The sequence below is a fragment of the Ovis aries genome, chromosome 25, assembly GCF_016772045.2.
Source record: "Ovis aries strain OAR_USU_Benz2616 breed Rambouillet chromosome 25, ARS-UI_Ramb_v3.0, whole genome shotgun sequence".
In the NCBI taxonomy this organism is placed as follows: Eukaryota; Metazoa; Chordata; class Mammalia; order Artiodactyla; family Bovidae; genus Ovis; species Ovis aries.
Window position 1 is genome coordinate 15,253,817 of NC_056078.1, and position 24,144 is coordinate 15,277,960.

General features: G+C 38.0%; 1 protein-coding gene across 16 annotated transcripts in view; it reads right to left on the reverse strand.

The window, feature by feature from the left end:
- The window catches only part of ANK3 (ankyrin 3), a 755,525-nt gene that overhangs the window by 234,263 nt on the left and 497,118 nt on the right, over nt 1-24,144 (reverse strand). For all 16 annotated transcript variants that reach the window (XM_060406459.1, XM_060406456.1, XM_060406452.1 and 13 more), the window contains 5 exons: nt 18,344-18,445; nt 17,833-17,931; nt 17,527-17,625; nt 6,508-6,606; nt 898-1,083 (listed from right to left, as the gene is read on the reverse strand). In XM_060406459.1, coding sequence (XP_060262442.1) covers nt 898-1,083; nt 6,508-6,606; nt 17,527-17,625; nt 17,833-17,931; nt 18,344-18,445 — 585 coding nt within the window. The remainder of the gene's footprint in view (nt 1-897; nt 1,084-6,507; nt 6,607-17,526; nt 17,626-17,832; nt 17,932-18,343; nt 18,446-24,144) is intronic.

Here is a 24,144-nt window from a genome sequence, read left to right on the forward strand (position 1 = left end):
ACTACTATCTCCTCTGGCACATGCTACTTTGAGGGTGGGGGTAGGAAGCAGGTATCTAGCCTACAGACGGCAATGCAAAGAAGAAGGGAAAGAAACGAGGCGGCAGCACTAAGGAATGGGAAAATGGTGATGCAGATATAGATTAAATGTACACGGATATACATATATATATATATATACCTCTGTTGTTCTATTCACCACCATCTAGGTTAACACATTTGGAAGCAAAGAGGAGGAAAAAATGAACGGTTAGTTTGCTATCGGTGATCATGGATGGCAGAAAGCTCATGACAGCTAGGTAATGCAGATGGAAGCTCTGATGGCAGCACAAAAGGCACAGAAAGAAAGCTAGACTGAATGAAGGGCTACACGAGGGCCTATTCCAAATGCCACGTTTCCTTCACAGACACTTGTGAGTAATGTGTGTCCAGACAATGGGAGTTGTTGGCTGGGACTCTGGCTGCTGGCATGCCTTCTGCAGCTGATCAATACTCAGTGTATTGCCTGCCGTCTTAGATAGCAACCAAAAATTTATTTGGCACACACTGTGGCTAGCATTTTCTAATTTTTCACCTTGATGTTGGAACTGAAGTGCTAAATACATTAAAAATACATGTTCAAAGGAAGGACATTATCGGGTGTCTCTCGATTGATTTCTGTTGAGGTGGCCACCTATTAGTACATATGGGGCAGCACCCACAGCTCCCTCCCAGCTGTAGATGCCAAGGGTAGGGGTGCTGCGCCTTCAACTGGATGTCTTGGGGGCACGATTTTATTCCTTTCAGCGCAGTTAAGTGCTTGGCGTAAGCATGCCCAAAGGGAGCCCAGGCGTTCTTCACGTTTGGGTGCCTAACGGAGGAGGATGCCGTGTGCCTAGTGTGTTTGCCAGGGCCTCACCTTTGACTCCACATCCGCATTGTTGTCATTCTGCAGCAGCAGGGCAGCGGCTTTCGTGTCATCTTTCCGGGCGGCGATGTGAAGAGCTGGAAGGCGCACTTTTCCTTTTGTGTCATTTTCTAGCAGAAGTGACACTACTTGATCGTGGCCTTGTTGCAAAGCTACTGCCAATGGTGTGAAGCCATCCTGCAAACAGACGATGGGTCAAGACTGGCCCCTGTGGACATTTTCTTCTGGATTAACAAGTAAGGAGGTGATCGAGTGTCAATTTTTGGTCACAGTTATTAAAGCTGACATAGTCAAGTAGTTCCACATATATGTGGAAGGATATTAAAAAATACATACATACATACATACATATATATATACATACACCCCAAAACAGAAAATAATTTTAAAGGTAAATTTCCATCATTATTTCAAACTGTTTTATCCAGTACTTTGTTGCCTAGTATATCTTGTCTGCTTCATCACTATACCTTGCAACCTAGTGTATATCTGGTACACAATTACTACATGTGAATTAATGAACTATACTCATTGCTGTTTTAAGGAAGGTATACACGAAAGACTCTTGGCTTCTCTGACCAATAAAAGAATGGACCATATAAAACATGACTAGAAGCAATTCAGACATACACACATATCTGTACAGTTAGTCTTCCTACTGCATTGCCCTGGGACTTGACAAAGAGAAGACAGCTACAGATTTCACTGCAGTTGGAAAATCTAGCATTACTGACCATAAAAAAGAAAGCACAGAGGAGAATATCCTGAGTTGTTGTTATTGTTGTTTAGCTGCAAAGTTGTGTCTGATTCTTTGCAACCCCACGGACTACAGCCCATTAGGTTCCTCTGTCCATGGGATATCCCAATTAAGAATGAGTGAGTTGCCATTTCCTTCTCCAGGGTATCTTCCTGACCCAGAGATCGAACCTGCATCTTCTGCTTGGCAGATGGATTCTTTTCCAATGAGCCACCTGGGAAGTCCCTGAATATCCTAAGACTGGCTCCCACATTTTAAATCTGCAATACTTTAATTATCGCACACTCAAAAGAACATTTCAAAGTCATTTTTGCTAGACAATTGGCAAGTAGGTTACTTTATTTTTCTATTCAGATCATGATATTTATTATCTGTAGTAAATCATATTTATTATTTGTAGTACAAATAATACTCCTTGTGGTACAAAGCAAGGACTGCTCTAATGGAAGAGTGCTTGTAAGGGAAAAAGAAAACACATAGTTACTTGCATATTCATGTCTTATTGGTTTTCCTAGAAGATCACTTTCACCATTGTTTTCCTTGCTGGAAAACAGATAAGCGCTCCTAGCACTTGTTTGGCTGAATGCAAATCAGTATATTTATATTCAAGGATTGTAAAATATCAGCCCCCAAGCACCTAAGTGACAGCATTGCCCGGGCCCTTCTCATATAAGTCTTGTATAAATCTCCATTCTCCTTACTGTCTCTACCCTGGCATCTAAACTCAGGCTATTTGCCCCACTCTGAAATGTCCTCCTCCTTGCTTTACCTACACAAATTCTATCTACACTCCAAGCTTCAAGATCTGACTGCAGTTCCACTTGGTCTGTTCAACTTCTCCAGAAAGACCCAAGTGTGGAAGAGGATAAGCATCAATGTAACCAGAAGGACATTCTCTGCAACCATTAATAATAAAGGTTGGATATAACCTAGACATCACCAAAACACCACCACAGGTTAAAGTACAAAGTTTAAGTGTAATTTACTGTTACGGGAAAAGGAATCAGCATTACCATGAAAATGCATGATCTCATTTCCACTAAGAGAAACATGCGTATTGTGAATATGGACAAAAAAAATCTGGATGGATAAACAGAATGTTATCTCTAGGGACAATTAACTGTGGCTTTTTCTTTTCTCTTTTTATTGTACTCCTGAAGGAAGAAACAGACAGAACAGGCTCCATCTTGAAAGCAGGACTCCATCTTGGGCCGGACTGTGGACTTTGAGCTATATGCCCAGTATCTATGGAAACGACACACCCACTGGAAAACCAGGCCCCCCAGATGGAAGAACCCCAGGGCTCATACCTAGACTCTCCATTGCCTAAAAGAATACCCTAATCATCTGTGTAACCAAATAGAATCATAAATTCTATTATGCTTATTGGGGTATGACCATAGGCCTATTAATAATTGTCCACTGTTAACTACCTAGGCTTAAGGCATATGAATCACGGGTTAACTTTGATTGTTTCTTTCTCTTCCTTTGTTCAGACTAGTTTCAGGGAACTTGGGGAGGTGGCTTTGGGCACGTACACTTAAGGTATATAAGGTTTTCACAAAAACTGGTTGGGGTCCTTGGCTAAGAGGAGACTCTGCCGTGGGCCCGCTGGTATAATAAACTGCACTCCACTATCTGCACTGTCCTTCTGAGTGAGTTTGTTTCCTGGAACACGTGGCTACAACACTTCCTCATTTACTTAATATATTACTTTCACAAAAGAGAAAAACACATCTAAAAAATGGAATAGTGAAAGGAAAGAGCTGTGTGTTAAAAGTTAAACGTTGCACCTCACTTTTAAAACCTGAGCAAAATCTAAGGGGTAAAAATGACAGCTCACTTCTGTTTTGCAGCAAAATGAAGTGGTTACATTTCCACCCATAGGAATGTTTCAGTCCATAAGGCCTAAACATAAAGGAAACTATTTTGTACCAGAAAATCAACTGCAGCTAAGACGATTAGCACTGACAAGGATGTGCTTCTTGCATAAACCAATTAGAGACACAAAGATACCAGTCCTAAGGTGTTAATAGCTAAAATTAGCAGCTCCAGATTTTGTTTCCAAACCAAGTTTGAATGGTGTAGCTTGCTCTATGATATTCTTAAGAGAAAAATACAAGCCAAAAGGAAATATGATGGAAGTTCCACATGTATCCTCACTGCCGTTTGGAGTATCTGGCACATAATAGATGCCATCAGTGAACAAATAAATTTACCTCATGCTTCAAAATCTTGATTAGCCAAAGAAGGAAGATATACATGCAAAGACAGGATACACAGTACACAGTAATACAGGAAAGTTTTGAAAAACACAACCATGCCACAGACCTCATACATATATACAAGGAGCATATGGAAAAAACTGTATTGAAGGAACTTGACAATATCATATTATCTAATAAGTTGAAAATTCTGTTAAATTTTTTTTCATCTAAGGAATCCTTTCATTGGTCATTACTGTTCATTCTGTAAATACAGACTTCTGTGTAAATGACACCAGTATTATTGCTAGTAAGAAAGCAAAATTGCAATTAGAACATTATGTGAATGAAACATCTTATTTCTTGCTGTTCTTTTAATTCTCTAGTCCTAATAATACAAGAGATAAAAATTCAGTCAAAGCTTCAAATAGCTCTAGATAATCAGATAGCTGTTGTGTACGTGGTGATGGCACCAAATCCCTCCTGAAGACATGGATGTGATTTGTTGTTGGAACACTCATTCATTCATTTATTTTTTTAAAGCTAAAAAAACCTTTGAAAGTAAAGTAATATAAAGCAGTAAAAAAAATCTATCAAATATCTATCTATCCATCTACGTACAAATCTACCTATATCTATCTATCTTCCTGCTAAAAGACTAAATTTGTTGTTTGAGGATCTCATATGTTCCTTTTTAGTCAGTTGTAGTGCCTTTTGGGGGGGCCTGAAAGCTTAAAAAAAACACAGAGAACCAGTGAGTTACTGATGATTAGTTGACAAGGTAATTTTATAGTCTTTTAATGGTAAACTGGTCTTGTTTGTTCTAAAGGAGAGACACTCAGTGATCTGCCCATCACAGCCTAAAAAAAGAATACTACCTGCCCTTCACAGATGAAAAAGTACCACGGAATTGCTGTCATCAGGATATTTATATTACATAGTATTTCCATCCAAAAATAGGAAGGGGTTTTCTCTTCTACACCAACCCTGGCTCCTATACCCATCCTCCCTGAAAAGCATGAGGTGACCCACATGTCATATTTGAGGGACTCACACAGGTTACCTTCTCCCCAGTGTGAGGAGAGCCAGTGCTTTGTGCATACAAAAGCTGGTTACTCTGCCATCAGCCATTCATTATTTACTACCAAGCTCTAAGGATATTATTATTATTTTAAAAAATCCATTCTCAAGATAAAAGTCCCCAAGAGAACTGAAGGCTAGGAAGTGAAAAGTGAGGCTGTCTCCGAATTCTCAGAATAAAACCACTGGAAACAGTACACTATGGACATTTTCCCGTATTAGTACATAAGAGTCTTCCCTCATTGTTGCTAGTGCAGAGTACCATTTTACTGTCAAAGTAAAGCAATATTTATCCAATAGCTTCCCCTTTGGTTCTTCCTGGTTTTTAAATATTGTTACTACTAATTATGTTGTTATTTCTTATATAATAACTATTTTTTGTATTATCTTCCAATATATAATGTCATATTAACTATTTGAAGTGGAATTAATAAGCAAAAAGGTGTATAAATAGTAATTTGGATAGTTAACCCTAAGTGTTCTATAAAAGTGTTGCAACTGGTTGTCAACGTCACCAATATAGTAGTTAAGTTGCAATTTTTCCTACCCCTTGAATTTCTTCTTCATCTCATGCACTAAAGACTGGATCTCATTCTCTGTCTGATTAATAAATTAAGATTTATTTGATTATAAGGGAGGATGAGGTATTTTCAAACATTTGTGGTCATTTGTATATTTTTGTGTGTTAACTGCCTCTTCATTTATCTCCTGGTTTTCCTGGAAGGCATGATCTCAAAAGCTGGGCAAGGTTATACGCAATCCCTGTGCATATAATCCCAATGATATACATCTTTCTTGCGCCATTCAGGAAACACTTCAGAATGAAAATCAGAGAATTTGGCTTTATGACAGGGATAACCACCTGTTCTAATTCTTTCTTTTGTTAAAAATAAAGAGTACACAAGCAGTAGTCCTTTATTATTAGCAATAGATTTCCAGTGATACACTTCAAGGGATCACAATCTTCCATCCAGATTAGTTTCAAAAATAAACTACATTACCTAAAATAGTATCAGTGACTTAAATACTTTATTTTTAATAACTCTCTTATTCATGATTGCAATTTTTTTAAAGCCTGCTTTTATCTACTCTTCAAAAATATATACTAGTTTTGTTTAGAAGTATGAGTTAAATCTAATTAGTTAATTTTAGAAATGCATAAATCCAATCATTATAATTATGCTAACTTAAATCTGGAAAAAACAGATTTAAAACTTATGTTCTATCACAAAAAATATTTCAAAACAGTGGCTGCCTTTGACGCAAAATCGAAAGAAGGAGAAAAGTACTCTCAAGCAATTATGTAAATAGTAAACAAATAGCTCAATTAGAGGGTACAGCCAGGCATTTAAGAGCAGAAAGGGCAACTAGGCATGGAAGATTCTTGAAAGACTAACAATAGCCTTTTCTAATGTATTTCATAAAAACGTATGAGCCCACACATTAATATACAACTGTAATGAAATACCAGCGGGACAGATTCTCAATGATACAACTTCAGGTTTCTAAAATCCCTATAAACATGTGAACTCACCCACAAAAAGAACCAAAGTGTCTTACCTCTGTGGCCAGGCTCTGGCTTGCGCCATTGTCGAGGAGAAACTTGACAACTTCCAGGTGGTTCTCCTGGGCTGCCATATACAGTGGTGTGAAACCATTCTGCAAAACACCAATTTAAATGTTTGTAGCTTTTTAAAGCGAATCTATCTTTCCACTGTACTGATGCTATTATATGTTTCAGGAAATGCTCACACATAATAATTTTTAATGATACTTTAATGTGTATATTTATATATATTACAAAACCTGAGTATGATAGTCTAAGCACAATTATGAAGCATAATTGTTAATTATGCTTCACAATTCTAGTTTGAGTGTGGTTCATAGCTAATAGTCTAATTCATACCAATACATCCAGTTTAGTTAAACATGTGTATCCATTTACTGAGTGTCTATCATGAGTAAAGAGTTTTACTAGATAACATGAAGATATGAAGAAAAATACATTTGGTCATTGTCCCAATGAGTTTTTTATCCCAAGCAATATTTATTTCTCCTAAACAAAATATGTAATACTTTTACATAAAATTAAGCACCTGAAATAGTTCCAACTTTGGAAGGAATTTATATTAATTTCATCCAGATTCAAACTTATCACAGATAAGGTTACTTGGAGCAAAGGAAAGAACACCAATTTGAAAAGGGTATACCTCAGTTTTAAAGAATTTGATTGGGTGGTCTACTTTTTCTAAGTTTCCTTCCTTGTATTTTTTGCAAAGACATATTGTGCATCATTGTCTGAAATGTGCCCAGCTGCCAAGGAACTTGGAAATAAATGCATGTATATATCTTAAGCTTCCTAGTAAAAATGTTCTCTGAAACAATGTATTTCACATTTGTTCAAAGCCTTTGACTGTGTGGATCACAATAAACTGCGGAAAATTCTGGAAGAGATGGGAATACCAGACCACCTGACCTGCCTCTTGAGAAATCTGTATGCAGGTCAGGAAGCAACAGTTAGAACTGGACATGGAACAACAGACTGGTTCCAAAGAGGAAAAGGAGTATGTCAAGGCTGTATATTGTCACCCTGCTTATTTAACTTATATGCAGAGTACATCATGAGAAACGCTGGACTGGAAGAAACACAAGCTGGAATCAAGATTGCCAGGAGAAATATCAATAACCTTAGATATGCAGATGACACTACCCTTATGGCAGAAAGTGAAGAGGAACTCAAAAGCCTCTTGATGAAAGTGAAAGAGGAGAGTGAAAAAGTTGGCCTAAAGCTCAACATTCAGAAAATGAAGATCATAGCATCCGGTCCCATCACTTCATGGGAAATAGATGGGGAAACAGTGGAAACAGTGTCAGACTTAATTTTTTTTGGGCTCCAGAATCACTGCAGATGGTGACTGCAGCCATGAAATTAAAAGATGCTTACTCCTTGGAAGAAAAGTTATGATCAACCTAGACAGTATATTCAAAAGCAGAGACATTACTTTGCCGACTAAGGTCTGTCTAGTCAAGGCTATGGATTTTCCTGTGGTCATGTATGGATGTGAGAGTTGGACTGTGAAGAAGGCTGAGTGCCGAAGAATTGATGCTTTTGAACTGTGGTGTTGGAGAAGACTCTTGGGAGTCCCTTGGACTGCAAGGAGATCCAACCAGTCCATTCTGAAGGAGATCAGCCCTGGGATTTCTTTGGAAGGAATGATGCTAAAGCTGAAACTCCAGTACTATGGCCACCTCATGCGAAGAGTTGACTCATTGGAAAAGAGTTTGATGCTGGGAGGGATTGGGGGCAGGAGGAGAAGGGGACGACCAAGGATGAGATGGCTGGATGGCATCACGGACTCGATGGACGCGAGTCTGGATGAACTCCGGGAGATGGTGATGGACAGGGAGGCCTGGTGTGCTGCGATTCATGGGGTTGCAAAGAGTCGGACACGACTTTGTGACTGAACTGAACTGAAAATACTGTAATATTACCAAAAAAAACTTATTGCAAGATATATATATATATACCAAAACAGGTATTTTTCAAACTATAATAAATTCTCTTTGAACAAATTTTTCAGAATTTAGTTCTATTTAACTAACTGGTCTGGAAATTTTGTTGTATATATTATGCAATCTCAAAGAATAAATGGAAATACATTCTAAATTAAATGTTACAAAACAATACTCAAAGTTTTGTGATTCCAAAGGTTTAAGTTCATTATTATAAATATCCATTATTATATAATGACCTTACTTATCAAATCTCTGGATGAGTAATATGAATAACATAAAATTCAACCTCTACTAACATCAATTTTTTGGTTTATACCTCAGAATTAGGAAGTTTAAAAGATTCTTAAGCAGATAAACGTGAAAGTGAAGTCGCTCAGTCGTGTCCGACTCTTTGTGACCCCATGGACTGTAGCCTACCAGGCTCCTCTGTCCATGGGATTTTCCAAGCAATAGTACTGGAGTGGATTGCCATTTCCTTCCCCAGGGGATATTCCCGACCCAGGGATTGAACCCAGGTCTCCCGCGTTGTAGATAGACGCTTTACCGTCTGAGCCACCAGGGAATAAATCTACCATGGTGAATATACTTCATTCATCAGAGTTCCTCTATTCTACTTATTTCACACATAACTGTAATTAGCTAGGTTATTAGCTTGCCAAGCTCAAGATTAGAGACACAAAATTAGAGGCAGCAGAGTATGACACAAGATTCAAGCTTCTTCAGTGTGTATTAGTTAACTAGTAAAATCATTACTTTCACTGTTACTTTGTTCTATCATGAAAGGTTTTATCAATATTAAATATGAAACATGCATAACTGCAATCCAATGTGTGTGTGTGTGTATATGTCTGTGTGTGTGTGTGTGTGTGTGTGTGTGTGTGTTGGGGGGTGGGGTGGAGGGGATAGGTGGGTTTCATCTTCGTCACTCTTCCCAGACCTATGAGTGAAACTGAAAGCTAGTTTAGACCTTTTATCATATTATTTTTTTCTCCTTTTCTTATTTGACCAAAATGAAAGACTGTTCAACTCTTGGATGATTTAAGTTTCTCTTAACCAAAAAAGAGAAAAAAATTTAAAATATTAAAAAGAAAAGGTGGATTTTCCTTATCACTTTATGAACTGAGTATCTTTCTTTACATATCACCCCAAATTTCCAGACCAAATATTCAGATTTTAGGAGTAAAGTTTTTAAGAAAAAATTCCAAAATGGATATTATTTTCTGAGACATAAATATCAAGTAGATAATATATGTCAGTGGTGTCTCAACTCCAGGGCAGAGATCTGTTGTAGTTTAAGATTACCTAGGAAACACTGGTCCCACTGCACGTCTGGTTTCTAGCCCAGTGTACTTGCACTCTTCTTGAGGAAACCTGCCAGAACCAAACATTTCCTGACCCGTGAAGGGAATCCAAAACTAGGCACTGAGCTTTAGGAGATGCTGCTCTTGCAGACCCTGAGTTTCTACAGAGTGACTAATAAAAAGTTACAACTTTTACATCATCCCGTTGCGTTCTTCATCATGGCAGAGGGTGAAATGCTGGAATCTCAGAAATAATCTGCAGACATGAGTCACAGTGAGATGGGGCTCTGTTTCCACAGTAGTTTTTCTTTTCTTTTTTGAATGCTTGACACTGTATAGCTGTGGCTTGAAAGCCGGTTATTTTCTGAATGGTCACATGCTTTCATCCTTTTTTAAGTTTATAAATTTTTATGGATATATAATTCACATATGAATAAACTCACTTTCTCAAAGTGTAAAATTTAGTGTTGTTTTCATCTGTTCGCAAATTTGGGAAAATATCCTCACCACCTAATTCCAGAACATTTCATCACCTCAGAAAGGGACCATTAGTAATCATACTTCATTTGCCCCTCCTAACGGTCACTGGCAACCACTCATCTGCTTTCCATCTTCACAGATTTGTCTATTGTAAACATTTCATGTAAGTGGAATCACACAATATATGGCATTGAATGGTCTCATTTTACTTCTGCTGACCATACTGATAAGATGATTTTTTGATGAGGCCTCCATCAAGGAAATCTCAATTTTATAGTGGACATTTGAGTGTGTGTGTGAGAGAGAGAGAGAGAGAGTGTGTGTGTGTGTGTGTGTGTGTGTGTGTGTATTTTGGTCCCTTCATTTGGCAGTACTGCTTTTTCTTTAGAGGAACTATGTTTTCACTGATGTTTAGGTAGGACTGGTCTTGGTTGGAATTTGATGCAAATTGGCCAGCCCTTCTTCAACCACAAGATGAGCGCATGTAAAGGATGGCTCTGCATGCTGTTCCATGACTACTCTCCAATCCTCAGTCCTGTTTTCTACCAAACCTCCCCTCTCCACCCTCGGATGACCTGTAGGGAACATATCAAAGGACAATCTTACCCTTTAGCTTCTGATTAGGTTCTCTCACTCCAACTACCTAGTTTCCAAAACTTTCTGAAAGCTTCTTTAGCCTTCTGTTCTATGGGTTCCTCAGAGAATTCCAAATTGCTGAAGTTATTTGGATTAAAGCAATAGAAATTAACACCAATTAATAAAAAATCACCTTTCAGGAAAGGATTAAGAAGCTGTGAGAACACATACACAGCGTTTAGTTATGTTATAGGGAGATAATTCTAAGCACCCTTTGGAAAGAGTGAAAAAAGGTATTACCATTACTCTCTAGTGCAAAGAGGCTTAAGGTACCAACAAATTCAGTGTGGATGACCTAGAGCTGTAGTGCTTTCCTGTGAAATGGTACTTGGATTAGGAAAATGGTCAGATTTCAGGAAAGATGTTATTTTTCTCTTAAGAGAAAAAAGTACATCACTGGTTTTATATTAATTTCCTAACTTAGGAAATTTCCAAAACAAAGAGCTGACCAAAAAGGAACATATGGGTGGCCCAATTTACATTTTCTTTTCTGTAGCAACAATAGACTGAATTCTCAAAAAGCAGGACAGCTCAAGACTGAATGTGCTTCTTGATACCCGACTTTATCCAATATCTTCATTTCCCTCTGCTCTGAAGGCATTTCAGTGTTATTATAACTGTTGTGGTGTTATTATAAGTATGCAAAGTTGCAGATTTATAGTTTTATAGATAGTACTGAGGCATGCTGCCTAGATCCACTAAAATAAAATAAAAATGAAATAAAATGAACTAAAATAAGGGCTTAAATTTCATCCTTGAAATTTTCTTATCTATGCTAGTTTCCTCTAACTAAGCCTTTATATATCAGAAAGTCTTGTTTCTAATTAAAATATTAAGGGCTTGGTAATAAATTTGTACTGATTCGTATATGATACTAATTTTTCTGAAGGCTGTTTACATCAGAGATATGCTATGAGTTTGAAGGTCAGAAAGGCTCTATTTGGACCACATCCATTGTCTAGCTTCATCAGGATCTGAACTCCTCCTCAATACGAAACATTAAAAGCACAGAAAGACCAAGGAAACATTAATTAAAGGGCTTTGTCTTTGTTCAAACCACTGTGAAAATCTGTCCATTTAGAATACTTTGATAGGGAAAATATTATTTGAAATAGAATCCCAGGGACGGGGGAGCCTGGTGGGCTGCCGTCTACGGGGTTGCACAGAGTTGGACACGACTGAAGCGACTTAGCAGCGGCAGCAGCAGCTTCTTTTTTATAAATATGGTTGGTGTCTTATGGAATAAAGACAGAGAAAGAGAAAAGCATGAGGGATGTCTTTTGGCATGACAGTTTAGGATTTTTCAAGAGCAAACACTGTTAATCACTGTTGTATTTTATATAAAGTACCAAGGACTTAAATTAGAGGTCTTTAAAATCATAATTTAGTTATCTAACCCCATTTCTTTCTCAGAGGAGGCCTAAATGATTTCCTGGAACATTAAGTAATATAAGAAAGAGTTAACTACTTATTAAGACCTAAGATCAAGGCAATGACAAGAATTATTACAAGAATATCTATAAATGCCTAGTTTATAGAGTCTCAGTTCATCAGAACTTGATATTGTCCAATGCTATTTTTATTTTCCAGGAGAATTTTTATATTTAAGGAAGGTGAGGGGCTCTTTTGATACTGTTCCTCATTGGCAATTAATTATTGTCTATATAGGATAAACTTTCACATGGACAGGAATATTGTTGTTCTTGAATATTAATATTCCTGTGATGTTCTGCCATCTAAATGGAATTTCATTGAGCTTCATGGTGGTATTGCTTGTTGTTCTTTATGAAAGTTCCTTTTGAAAAGCTGCTACTATGAATTATCTTTGAAACCCCATTCAGCTGTGTGGTGATCTCATTACTTACTCCATCCGTAGAATGATGCAGTTCAGAAGGTTTCTGAGGGCAGGTGTCTAGAGGAAGGGGGCAGGTTTTTACTGTCAAGTGTGTGGCTGGGCATTCCAAGCACAGCTGCAAGGAACAGTGCATTTCATAGCCCGTATTCTTCTTCCGCACTTCATCATCAGAAGAGGATGTGTATAAATTTAAATCAAATCTGGTTAGGATTTTATTTCGACTACAGCTTCTCCCAGACATTGGAGAGAAGGTTTAAAACTATGCCTCCTTTGATCATTAGTCAAGAATGTGTACATTGTTTACAAGATGGGGAGGCTAACCGTCTCTCCCTTGGGGGAAAAAAAGAAGAAAACGAAAATGGACTAAAGCATTTCCCACTACCTCAAAGCTTAACGCCAGCTATTTCCTGAGTGAAAAAGATCACAGAGGCATTTAAACATAATTGGTTGAAAAGCATAATGCTTCTCTTGTGGTCAGCTGGTCTGTATTTCTTTCATATTTGTCAATATTCAACTTTATATCACTCCTTTCTGGAAAAACATTATTAGCCTAAGTGAGCTCTCACTGGGAATCAGAACAGGTGGCATAACCCATGGAACAAAAGTCCAACCACAGGGAACTAAAGATTCGACCAATTACACAAGACACCATGTGGTAGGAAGAACAGTTTTGAGAGGGTAACAGGCAGGAAGGCCAGCGGTCTCCAAACGGAGGACACAGGCTGCAAGCATCAGGAGTTTTCTCTCTCTCTCTTAAGCGGCAGGAGGAAACTACAAGTGTCAGACTATTTTCCCTTCTCTACACAGAATTAAAAGGAGGCTTCTCTTAAAATCCGGTGTTGCCATGAGGACACCTGATTCCACCGGAACTTAACTTTTCTCAAACCCTGAGCTAACCAAGGTGGGTTTTTTTTTTTTAATGGAAATATTTTTCTTAAGCTATGTTAATAAACTATGTATTTACCCTAGACTCTGTCTTTCTTCAAGTCAGTTCCACTTAAGACTCAGAACCCATAAGGGCTCAACAGACCAGTACGTTTTACTCATACATTGTTCTCCTAACCTATGTTAATGAAACGATATATTTACTTGGAAACCTGCCTTTTCTCAAGATTCACATCATTCGTTTTATGGCCTGAGAGGACTCACTTTGTGTCAATGTTATCTCAGAATGCGTGTTGTGGGTGAGGGCCTGGTGCCACTCTGAAGTTTGAGACATTTCCTTTCTGTAACCAACAGCTTGCTTATGGGTATATAACATACTGCTGAAGGCTAGCACAGGGGGCCTCTTTCTGCCCCCTTCTGATGTCTATGTCAGAAACTTTCTCTATCTCTTTTATACTTCAATAAAACTTTACTACACAAAAGCTCTAAGCAATCAAGCCTCGTCACCGGCCCTGGATTGAATTCCTCTCCTCTGGAGGCCAAGAATCCTGGCTTCTCTCATGGCTCAGCAGCAACCTTTCAGTTTCTTTTCTGCAACACTGATATTTAATGGCATCAGAGCTTTCATCAATATGGCTGAAGTAACAAGGTGGAAAGTCACTGCAATTCTGTGGACCCATAAAGTGCAAGAGGCTCCTGTTATTCAAAGATAATCAGTACTGGAAAAAGCTGAGGAAATCAAGCGCACTGAAGGTGGAGATCAAAAGGCCACAGTAAATAATGAAAAAAGTTAGATTGAGACTTCATCTTGAAAGAGAAAACCAGAAATTGTAAAAGCGAATTTATACGATTTAACAAAATGTAGGTTATAACTGCATCGTGTACGAGTTCACTGAATGAATGAAGACTAAACCAACTATGATTCTGGGGGAGAAAGTATGATTTTCATTTCCAAGAACACTATATGATGGGTCGACAGCCTTCACTTTTTATTTTCAGACTAATTTTTTCCTTCATTTAACATTTTGATTCTCAAATCATTCAAGTTGGAAACATCTGTCAGGAAATCATCCTGATTCTTCATACAGTCTGGTCTACTCCTGCCAGAAAGCCACAACCTCACAACTTGGCTGTGGGTCCAGCAGTCCTCTAGCATCGTTTTTCCTGACTTCAGAATGATAGCCTACATCTTTTGGAAAACTTGCAGCTTTGTTCTATAGTCAATTTGTTCAACCTAACACCCTGGGGTAGATATTGATGAACAAGGATAGATGTCAGCCTTTAGCTGGAAGGAATGTTTGAGTAGAGGTCAGTTCTTAAAATGGTCAGGTCCTTAGAGATTATCATACTAAACGAAGTAAGTCAGAAAGAGAAAGAGAAACACCATATGATATCATTTATATGTGGAATCTAAAATATGATAGAAATGAACCTATCTATGAAACAGAAACAGACTCACAGACACAGAGAAAAGACTTGCCGTTGCCAAGTGAGGGGGAAGGATTGGGAGTTTGGGATTAGCAGAGAATTATTATATGGGGAATGGATAAATAAGATATTACTGTGTAGCACAGGGCACTATATCCAATATCTTGTGATAAACCATAAGAGAAAAGAATATGAAAAAGAATATATATATAAATGTATAACTGAGTCACGTTGTTGTACAGTAGAAATGAACACAACATGGCAAATCAACTATACTTCAATAAAATTAAAAAAAAAATAAGTCCTTAGTGGATATTTCTGTGTTATGATGATGTATGCTCTCCTACACAAGCTCACATCTCTGGGGGACTCACATAATGAATAATTTGGATAATGAAGACCTGTATTTCTAGACCAATAAAGTGAACTTAATTTTTTTGGACTCAAAGTCCACCAAATGATAATCTATTAGTCTTTTTGTTAGAGCTCCATGCAGGACTCTGAGAGCTTGTAGGAGAATCTTCTGAAAGAATGATGGGTGTATATCCATTACAAACAATCCGGAAATTTTAATGTTTGGGGATTTTAAAATTTCTTCTGCTTTCCCCCCCCCCCCCCACTAATATGTTTCAGGGAGCAACAACAATGCCTCGGTTAGTAAATAGGAATTGACCATACTGGACTTTAGCTAACATAATAAATTAGAATAAGTCTCTACATTACAGAGATTCTCCAATCATTTGTGTTTATCACTACCAGCCATACATACCAGTCTACAGATGGCTGACTTTGAAAAATCTCTTCATTTCACACGTAGAGGATTGCAAATGAGGGTATATATGAAACAAAATAATCTGGAATAATTTACCTATTCAATGAATATTTATGTGTGTGTGCTAAGTTGGTTCAGTCATGTCTGACTCTTTGTAATCCTATGGACTATAACCTGCCAGGCTCCTCTATCCATGAGATTCTCCAGGCAAGAATACTGGAGTGGGTTGTCATGCCCTCTTTCAGGAGATTTTCCTGACCGAGGGATAGAACCTGTCTCTCTTAAGTCTCATGCACTGGCGAGCAGGTTCTTTACCACTAGTGCCACCTGGGAAGCCCATTCAATGAATATAACTCTTTTAAATTTATATTTTACATTGAAGCATAGTTGATTTACAATGTCGTGTTAGTTTCAGGTGTATAGCAAAATGATTCGGCTATGCATATACATATGGTCATACTTATTCAGATTTGTTTGCTATATACATTATTATACAATATTGACTAGAGTTTCCTGTGATATACAGTAGGTCCTTATTTATCTATTTTATATATAGAAGTGTTTTCTCCTGCATGCTCAGTTGCTCGGTCATGTCCAACTTTTTGCAACCCCACTGATGGCAACCTGCCAGGCTCCTCTGTCCATGAAATTCTTTAGGCAAGAACACTGGAATGGACTGCCATTTCCTACTCCAGGGGATCTTTCCAAACCAGGGATAGAACCCAAGTCTTCTGCATTGGCAGGCAGATTCTTTACCAACTGAGCCACCTGGGAACTCCTAATTTATCCCCCTACTCCCCACCTTTTTCTGTTGGTTTACATAAGTTTGTTTTAAAGTCTGAGTCTGTTTCTGTTTTGTAAGGAAGTTCATTTGTATCATTTTTTTTAAGATTTCACATATAAGTGATATGTAGTATTTGCCTTTCTCTGACTTACCTCACTTAGTATGATAATCTCTAGTTCTGTCCATGTTGCTGCAAATGGCATTATTTCATTATTATTGACTGAGTGGTATTCCTTGTATGTATGTATGTGTGGACACCACATCTTATTTATCCTTTCCTCTGCGGATGGACATTTAGGTTGCTTTCATGTCTTGGCTATTGTAAACAGTGCTGGAATGAACACTAGGGCACATGTATCTTTTTGAATTATGGTGTTCTCTGGGTATATACTTAGGAGTGGGCTTGCCGGTTCATATATATGGTTATTCTACTTCTAGTTTTTTAAGGAACCTCCATATTGTTCTCCATAGTGGTGCACAAATTTACATTCCCATCAACAATGTATGAATGTCCGTCCCCTTTTCTATACATGCTCTCCAACATTTACTGTTTGCAGACTTTTTTAAAATTGCAACAATGCTTTATTAGGGTGGCCAGGAATTGAACCCACATATCTCCAAGGTCTGCCTGTTCATTCATTTCAAAAAAAAGTTACTGGAAAATACAAACAAAAGGACAGGACCTAAGTGGCCACCTAAGTGGCTTGGTGAGTGAATTTTTGCTGCTTTTAAGGGCAAAGGGTACTTCTTCACAGCCCTTGCTGCATTGGCTCTGCCCATTGCCCTGTGTTTTTCCTTGATGATGATATAGCTCTTCAATATTGTTTTCTTAGAATACATAAGAATAAACAAGCACCCAACCCAGAACATTATTTGTGAATCATAATCACAGCATTTCTTGGCATCTGAGATATAGGTTTACCTGGGATTGGGCGTTGACGTTGGCTCCATTTGTAACCAAGACTTTTACCACCTCTGCTTGCCCTGCCAAAGATGCTATATGCAACGCTGTGTTTCCCTTCTGTGAAATGAGAAACAAGATCCATCAGTTCACCCATCTTTCTCTCTGCTTTCAACAGTTTCCAAAATATTAAATCCCTCTGTAAGTTCCCCAGGAGAGCAGTGCTGATGAGCATTTCATGAGAAGCATGCCCGGATTTTTACTGAGGGCTGAATTCTCATTGAACTGGGCAACTGATACAAAAAGTTCGAAATGTGTGGCACTGACCTTTGTCGCTGCATCCACACTGGCTTCTCTCTGCAGCAGTTCAGAAACAACTTCTACGTGGCCCTCTTTGGAAGCAAGATGGAGAGCGTTCAACCCATTCTGATTAAGTGAAGGGAAAGCTTTACTCAGCAGGTTGAAAACAGAGCGGTAAACAGTCTACTAAGAACTCTGAAGGGAACACCCTACCAACAACCATTTGCATGTGTGCAATGCAGGAGCCTGAATTAGGAATAAAAGTTCTTGTGGCAATTAGAGGGGTTGTTCTGATGTCATTATGTACTGTATTTTAGGAACTAATTGTTAAAGGACTCATGTCTACATTTCTGAATGCTCCTCTAACAAAGCGAAGAATAACTTGATCATTCAAGTTGGTGACATTTAATAGAAAACACTGGCAAAAAGAGAAAGTCTTGGTAATAACTTGGTAATAGAGGATTTAAAGACTTTAAAGTCTGGATTTTAAAAATTTTAACTGAAAATTTAAATAACAACAACAATCACCACAACTAACCTGATTGCAAATGTTGATGTCAACTCCATTTTTTATGTAGTCAAGGGCCTTTTCCAAGTGTCCAGCTCGAGCTGCTCTTAAGTAACTCGCGTTGGCATCAGACTGAATAAAAAAGAAAAAAAAATTGGTTAAAAAAAGGAAACTAATTTGCCTGTTTCTAACTACCAGATGATTGTTCAAACTATTTACAAAGAAAGTAAAACTGAGATTTTTTTCAACTTAACTATTTTATTTCTAACATGAAAACAGTAATATAAGGTCTTCACGAAGTCACCAGGAAAAGAACAAATTCTTCAAAAGTTAGTTTCAAGTGTATAAAATTACCCCTTCTGTGATACCATAAGTGATTCCAAACTGAAAGAGAATATTTCCCAGGATGTGTAGGTATGTACAATTTCATGAGAGTTAAGAAAAATCCTGAAACTTTCTGGTAGTTACATTACAATAAACCTCACTGCTCTCTTTAATCATAAATTTAAATATACAGATGTTGAACTACAATACTATATCTGAAACTCATATAATTTTTAAAAGAGAGGTTTAACATTACCCCACTCTTTTGTATATAACAATGGCCAATTTTTCAATTAATAGTTTCATAAGTACATTTAATGCTGTTATACTAGTTTAACAGGAATTTGTGGTTAATGATGTTCTCTGCAATTTTCCTGTAGGTCATAGCCATGTTTTGGAACATTGACTGTATTTGAAAAGCATTCATTTATAAGTGTCTACAGTTTGTGAAGCATATTTTCCATATATTTTAAAGCTAAGTCCACAACCTATGGACAACTTTATTAGAAGCATTAGCCTGTACAAATAAAGAAAAAGTCCACCTTTTTTGAACATCAAAACCCAAGTCTATAATTCATTCATTGGAAGCTTCCAACTCTAAACTATTGCTAAACTCTAATACCTACAATTACACAGCTGAAATCATCTGCTACTGACATTTTTTAATAGAAAAAAAGGTGATAAGAAAGATTGCCAAGCTGAGTCTGCACAGTTTGTAAAGGAATCTTGTTTCATGTAAAATAATACAGAAGGAGATTTTCTTGAAAGGGCTACCGAAAACACCACTGGTTATAAATGCAATCATGCAGGATATGGCTTAAAAGAGCCAAGCGTCTTCCTTCAGGCATTTGGCCACTGCCTCCTTCAAACTCCCATTCACTTGCCACCTCATCTGTAAAGGCTTCCCAGACCTCCAGGCAGAGCTTAATTGCTCAGTGCTCCCAAGGCACTCATTTCATTGAGCCGTCTTGGCATTTATCGTAGTTTTTGTGGTACCTGTCCTTTGTCTTCCCTAAATTGTAAGCTCTTTAATAATAGGCAGAGCTGTATTAAGGGGTAGAAGAATGGAAAGTCACTAAGATGCCAATCCTTGAGAAACACTAATTTGACCCTGGAAATGTACTTGAGGTGAAGAGAATTCTGTTCCTCAGAAGAATCTCCAATTTTGGTGTGGGTCAGTTAAGAGTTGACTTGCTCAAGACCTAAATGAAATGGCAGTGCCTCTAGGGTCTCCCCCATTTCCATGCACATTAGTATGCCTCTCTCTGAAAGAGTCCTGCTTCTAAATTAGGGTTTCTTAATCTCAGCAGTACTGGCATTTTGATCCAGATAATTTTTTGATGTAAGGAACAATCCTGTCCAGTGTCCATGTTCACCAGCATTCCCAGCATCTACCAATCAGGCATCAGTGGAATCTCCTATTTGAGACAACCAAAAACGTCTTCAGGAAGCCAAGTTTCCCAGGGTGAAGGCTAAAACCTCTCCAGCTGGGAACCACTGCTCTAAAAAAATAGTAAGTCGATTTGTTTAAAGATTGTGCGTTTCAAAAGGCTTTCATATTTTGCATTGCCATACGCAAAATATGGCATTGCCATATGCCTTGACCTAGCACAAGGCAGTGGCTATAACATTGATCCTTCTGTTTCCCCTACAACTGGAAGCATCCCTGGCACATAGCAAGTGCCTATAAATGATTTGTGAATGAATGAATCAACAAATAAATAAACTGTATGGAAATAACTGATTAATTGAGGAAGGCATGGCAACCCACTCCAGTATTCTTGCCTGGAGAATCCCCATGGTCAGAGGAGCCTGGAGGGGCAGTCCATGGGGTTGCAAAGAGATGGACATGACTGAGCAACTAAGCACAAACTGTTTAATTAAAATATTTCCTGGAATAATACAGGAGGCTTTATTAACAACAACAAAACAACACAAGAGCTATTTACGTTGAGAATTTGCTATGATATAAAGCTGAACAGCAGAGAGCATAAGCTAAGCCATAAATTTTGTGTCTGGGAACATATGTAGGTATTGCTAAAGTAAAATTGGGATTTGAGTCAAGCATGCAGATAATTTAATCAGGGCAGAGAGTTAAGTAAGTGTAAAACAACAGATTTGGTTCAAATCAGACAAAGGACACACTAAAGTTTCCAGGAATGTAATGAAACACAAGGTTCAGTCTTTAAAGCAATTTGGTACTTGGAGAAGGTTAGTTTTGTTTGGTTTGTAAGTTCAGTTAGAAACAAATTAGCTATGCAAGGATGGGTCCCTGTACCATAAAACATCATCTTCTTTGTGCCTGCTCAGTGACTTATTAGTGAATTTGCCCAGAAGGGCTCTGATGCTGTCCTGGGAACAAATGACATCAGCCTGCCTGGATTATTTCAATGGCCAGAGATAACAACAGTGAATTAAGTAGGCACCCCGAACCCTGACTTTGAATACACAAAAACAGCAGTTATAGAAGTTTAAAAAAAAAAAATGTCAGAATTCAAGGAAAGCCCTTGAATTGATTCCAGATCTAAAAAGGTTTGGTGACTCTTTACACTGTCCGTTTTTCTCTCACATTGTCTCAGAATTTTCCCATTAGAAAATTTAAAGCAAAACAAAATACAGACAGTATAAATAAAATCTTCCAATTCAGTGGTTGCGTACCTATTTGGTGTTCAGATTTTTTTGAGATTAACAAAAGTTATGAATCAGTTGCTTTCCTTCAATAATGACACACACATATATATACATAGATCAAGTATGCTTATGTACATCAGCTCTGCATACACACACATTTTCATACAGACATCCAATATGCATACACAAATCTGCATACATGCAATATAAATATAAATCTTCATGCATGCCATATAAACATGCATGTGCATAAAAATGCATGTGCAAACAATTTGCACACTATTTCAGGCTCAGGCTCACAGAGCTGGCTCACAAATTCATGTCTAAGAACATCTGCTCTAAGGATAAAGAATTCTCTATTTTACCCAATATACCCTGGTATCAAATAATTCTCTGAGGTGGCTAATTTATCACCTGAGAACTTCGGGAAAAAGAGAAGGGAAGAGAAAAAGAAATTATTTAATTTCTTTTTTTTTTTCTTCACTTCTCCCAGCTCTCTGTTATATGCAGACATGTCCAACACACCAATAATAATAACCAGCCTCTGCCTGTACTTCAAAGAAAAAGTCTAGGAAGAGAAAGAGAGGAAAATACGAAGAAAGCGCGAGAAGAGGGAAGTAAAGACTGCCCTCAAGAAACATGACAACTTAGGAAATGCAGTTATTACGGCGCACAGACAAGAACTGAGAAGCTCTTCCTCTAGTCTCAGCCACCTGCCAGCCACGCAGCAATGTCTTTCTTCCACAGGTATTAGCTGCCTATGGACTTTGTTCTAGTCCTGCCAAAATCCAGCTGTATGGTGGGAAACAAAACAGATGTGGTACCAGTTAAGCCTCACTTGCCTTCATCTCATTCTTATACATTCCCAAATCGTGCTGCTTCATTGGCAGGGTGAAGGGTGGAGTCTTCACTTTTTTCTTTTTCCAATTCTGCCTATAATATCTATATATTGGTTATTTCCTTACTCTTAAAATACATATAACATTTCCTATTAGGCTCAAAAACAATGTGTTGCATCTCCTAGCTGTCATTCCATCAAGTAACTAGGAGTTACTCTTAACACAGGCTATGACCTGTTTTTTAATCTAGAACATTCTATCCAAACAATGTTTCTTTAAAGCCAGTTGTAGACAAATTACTCTGGAAGGAGATTAGGTCCCATGAGAGGCTGAGTGCTGTCACATGGAAAGTCATACTGAGGAGGCCATCGTCTACAGAATTAGTTGGTACAAAGTGAGTATGAGCAAGTCGGTCAGCGTTTTTTCTCCTCCCCCATCCCTCCGAGATGATGAAAATCTGAAGGAGGAATTTGGAAAATGTAAGTATCTTTCGCCACTGCTTGATGTCTTGTCTACATAAAATTTTACTAGATAAGAAAGAAATATGAGCCATGTATATTTTTCAGGAAAATCGCTTCAAGGACAGACAAGCATTGTTAGGAATTAAACTTACTCAGAATTTTCACCTGTATTGAATATTATTCATCAGAAAGCAGTGATTAAAAAAAACAAAACATTTTCCAAGTACTAATCTCAGTAATAACTAATACTTCATAACTCAATGTTCTAGACACCATTACAAGCACTTAGATTAACTTAATTATATTATTGGCACTGAATTATATCATTAGCCACACTTCAAAAACAAGACCAGGAGCTGACTGTGGCTCAGATCATGAACTCCTTATTACCAAATTCAGACTTAAATTGAAGAAAGTAGGGAAAACCGCTAGACCATTCAGGTATGACCTAAATCAAATCCCTTATGATTATACAGTGGAAGTGAGAAATAGATTTAAGGGCCTAGATCTGATAGATAGAGTGCCTGATGAACCATGGAATGAGGTTCGTGACATTGTAGAGGAGACAGGGATCAAGACCATCCCCATGGAAAAGAAATGCAAAAAGGCAAAATGGCTGTCTGGGGAGGCCTTACAAATAGCTGTGAAGACAAGAGAGGTGAAAAGCAAAGGAGAAAAGGAAAGATATAGGCATCTGAATGCAGAGTTCCAAAGAATAGCAAGAAGAGATAAGAAAGCCTTCTTCAGTGATCAATGCAAAGAAATAGAGGAAAACAACAGACTGGGAAAGACTAGAGATCTCTTCAAGAAAATTAGAGATACCAAGGGAACATTTCAGGCAAAGATGGGCTCGATAAAGGACAGAAATGGTATGGACCTAACAGAAGCAGAAGATATTAAGAAGAGGTAGCAAGAATACATGGAAGAAGTGTACAAAAAAGATCTTCATGACCCAGATAATCATGATGATGTGATCACTAATCTAGAACCAGACATCTTGGAATGTGAAGTCAAGTGGGCCTTAGAAAGCATCACTACGAACAAAGCTAGTGGAGGTGATGGAATTCCAGTTGAGCTGTTTCAAATCCTGAAAGATGATGCTGTGAAAGTGCTGCACTCAATATGCCAGCAAATTTGGAAAACTCAGCAGTGGCCACAGGACTGGAAAAGGTCAGTTTTCATTCCAATCCCAAAGAAAGGCAATGCCAAAGAATGCTCAAGCTACCGCACAATTGCACTCATCTCACATGTTAGTAAAGTGATGCTCAAAATTCTCCAAGCCAGGCTTCAGCAATACGTGAACCGTGAACTCGCTGATGTTCAAGCTGGTTTTAGAAAAGGCAGAGGAACCAGAGATCAAATTGCCAACATCTGCTGGATCATGGAAAAAGCAAGAGAGTTTCAGAAAAACATCTATTTCTGCTTTATTGACTATGCCAAAGCCTTTGACTGTGTGGATTACAATAAACTGTGGAAAATTCTGAAAGAGATGAGAATACCAGACCACCTGACCTGCCTCTTGAGAAATCTGTATGCAGGTCAGGAAGCAACAGTTAGAACTAGACATGGAACAACA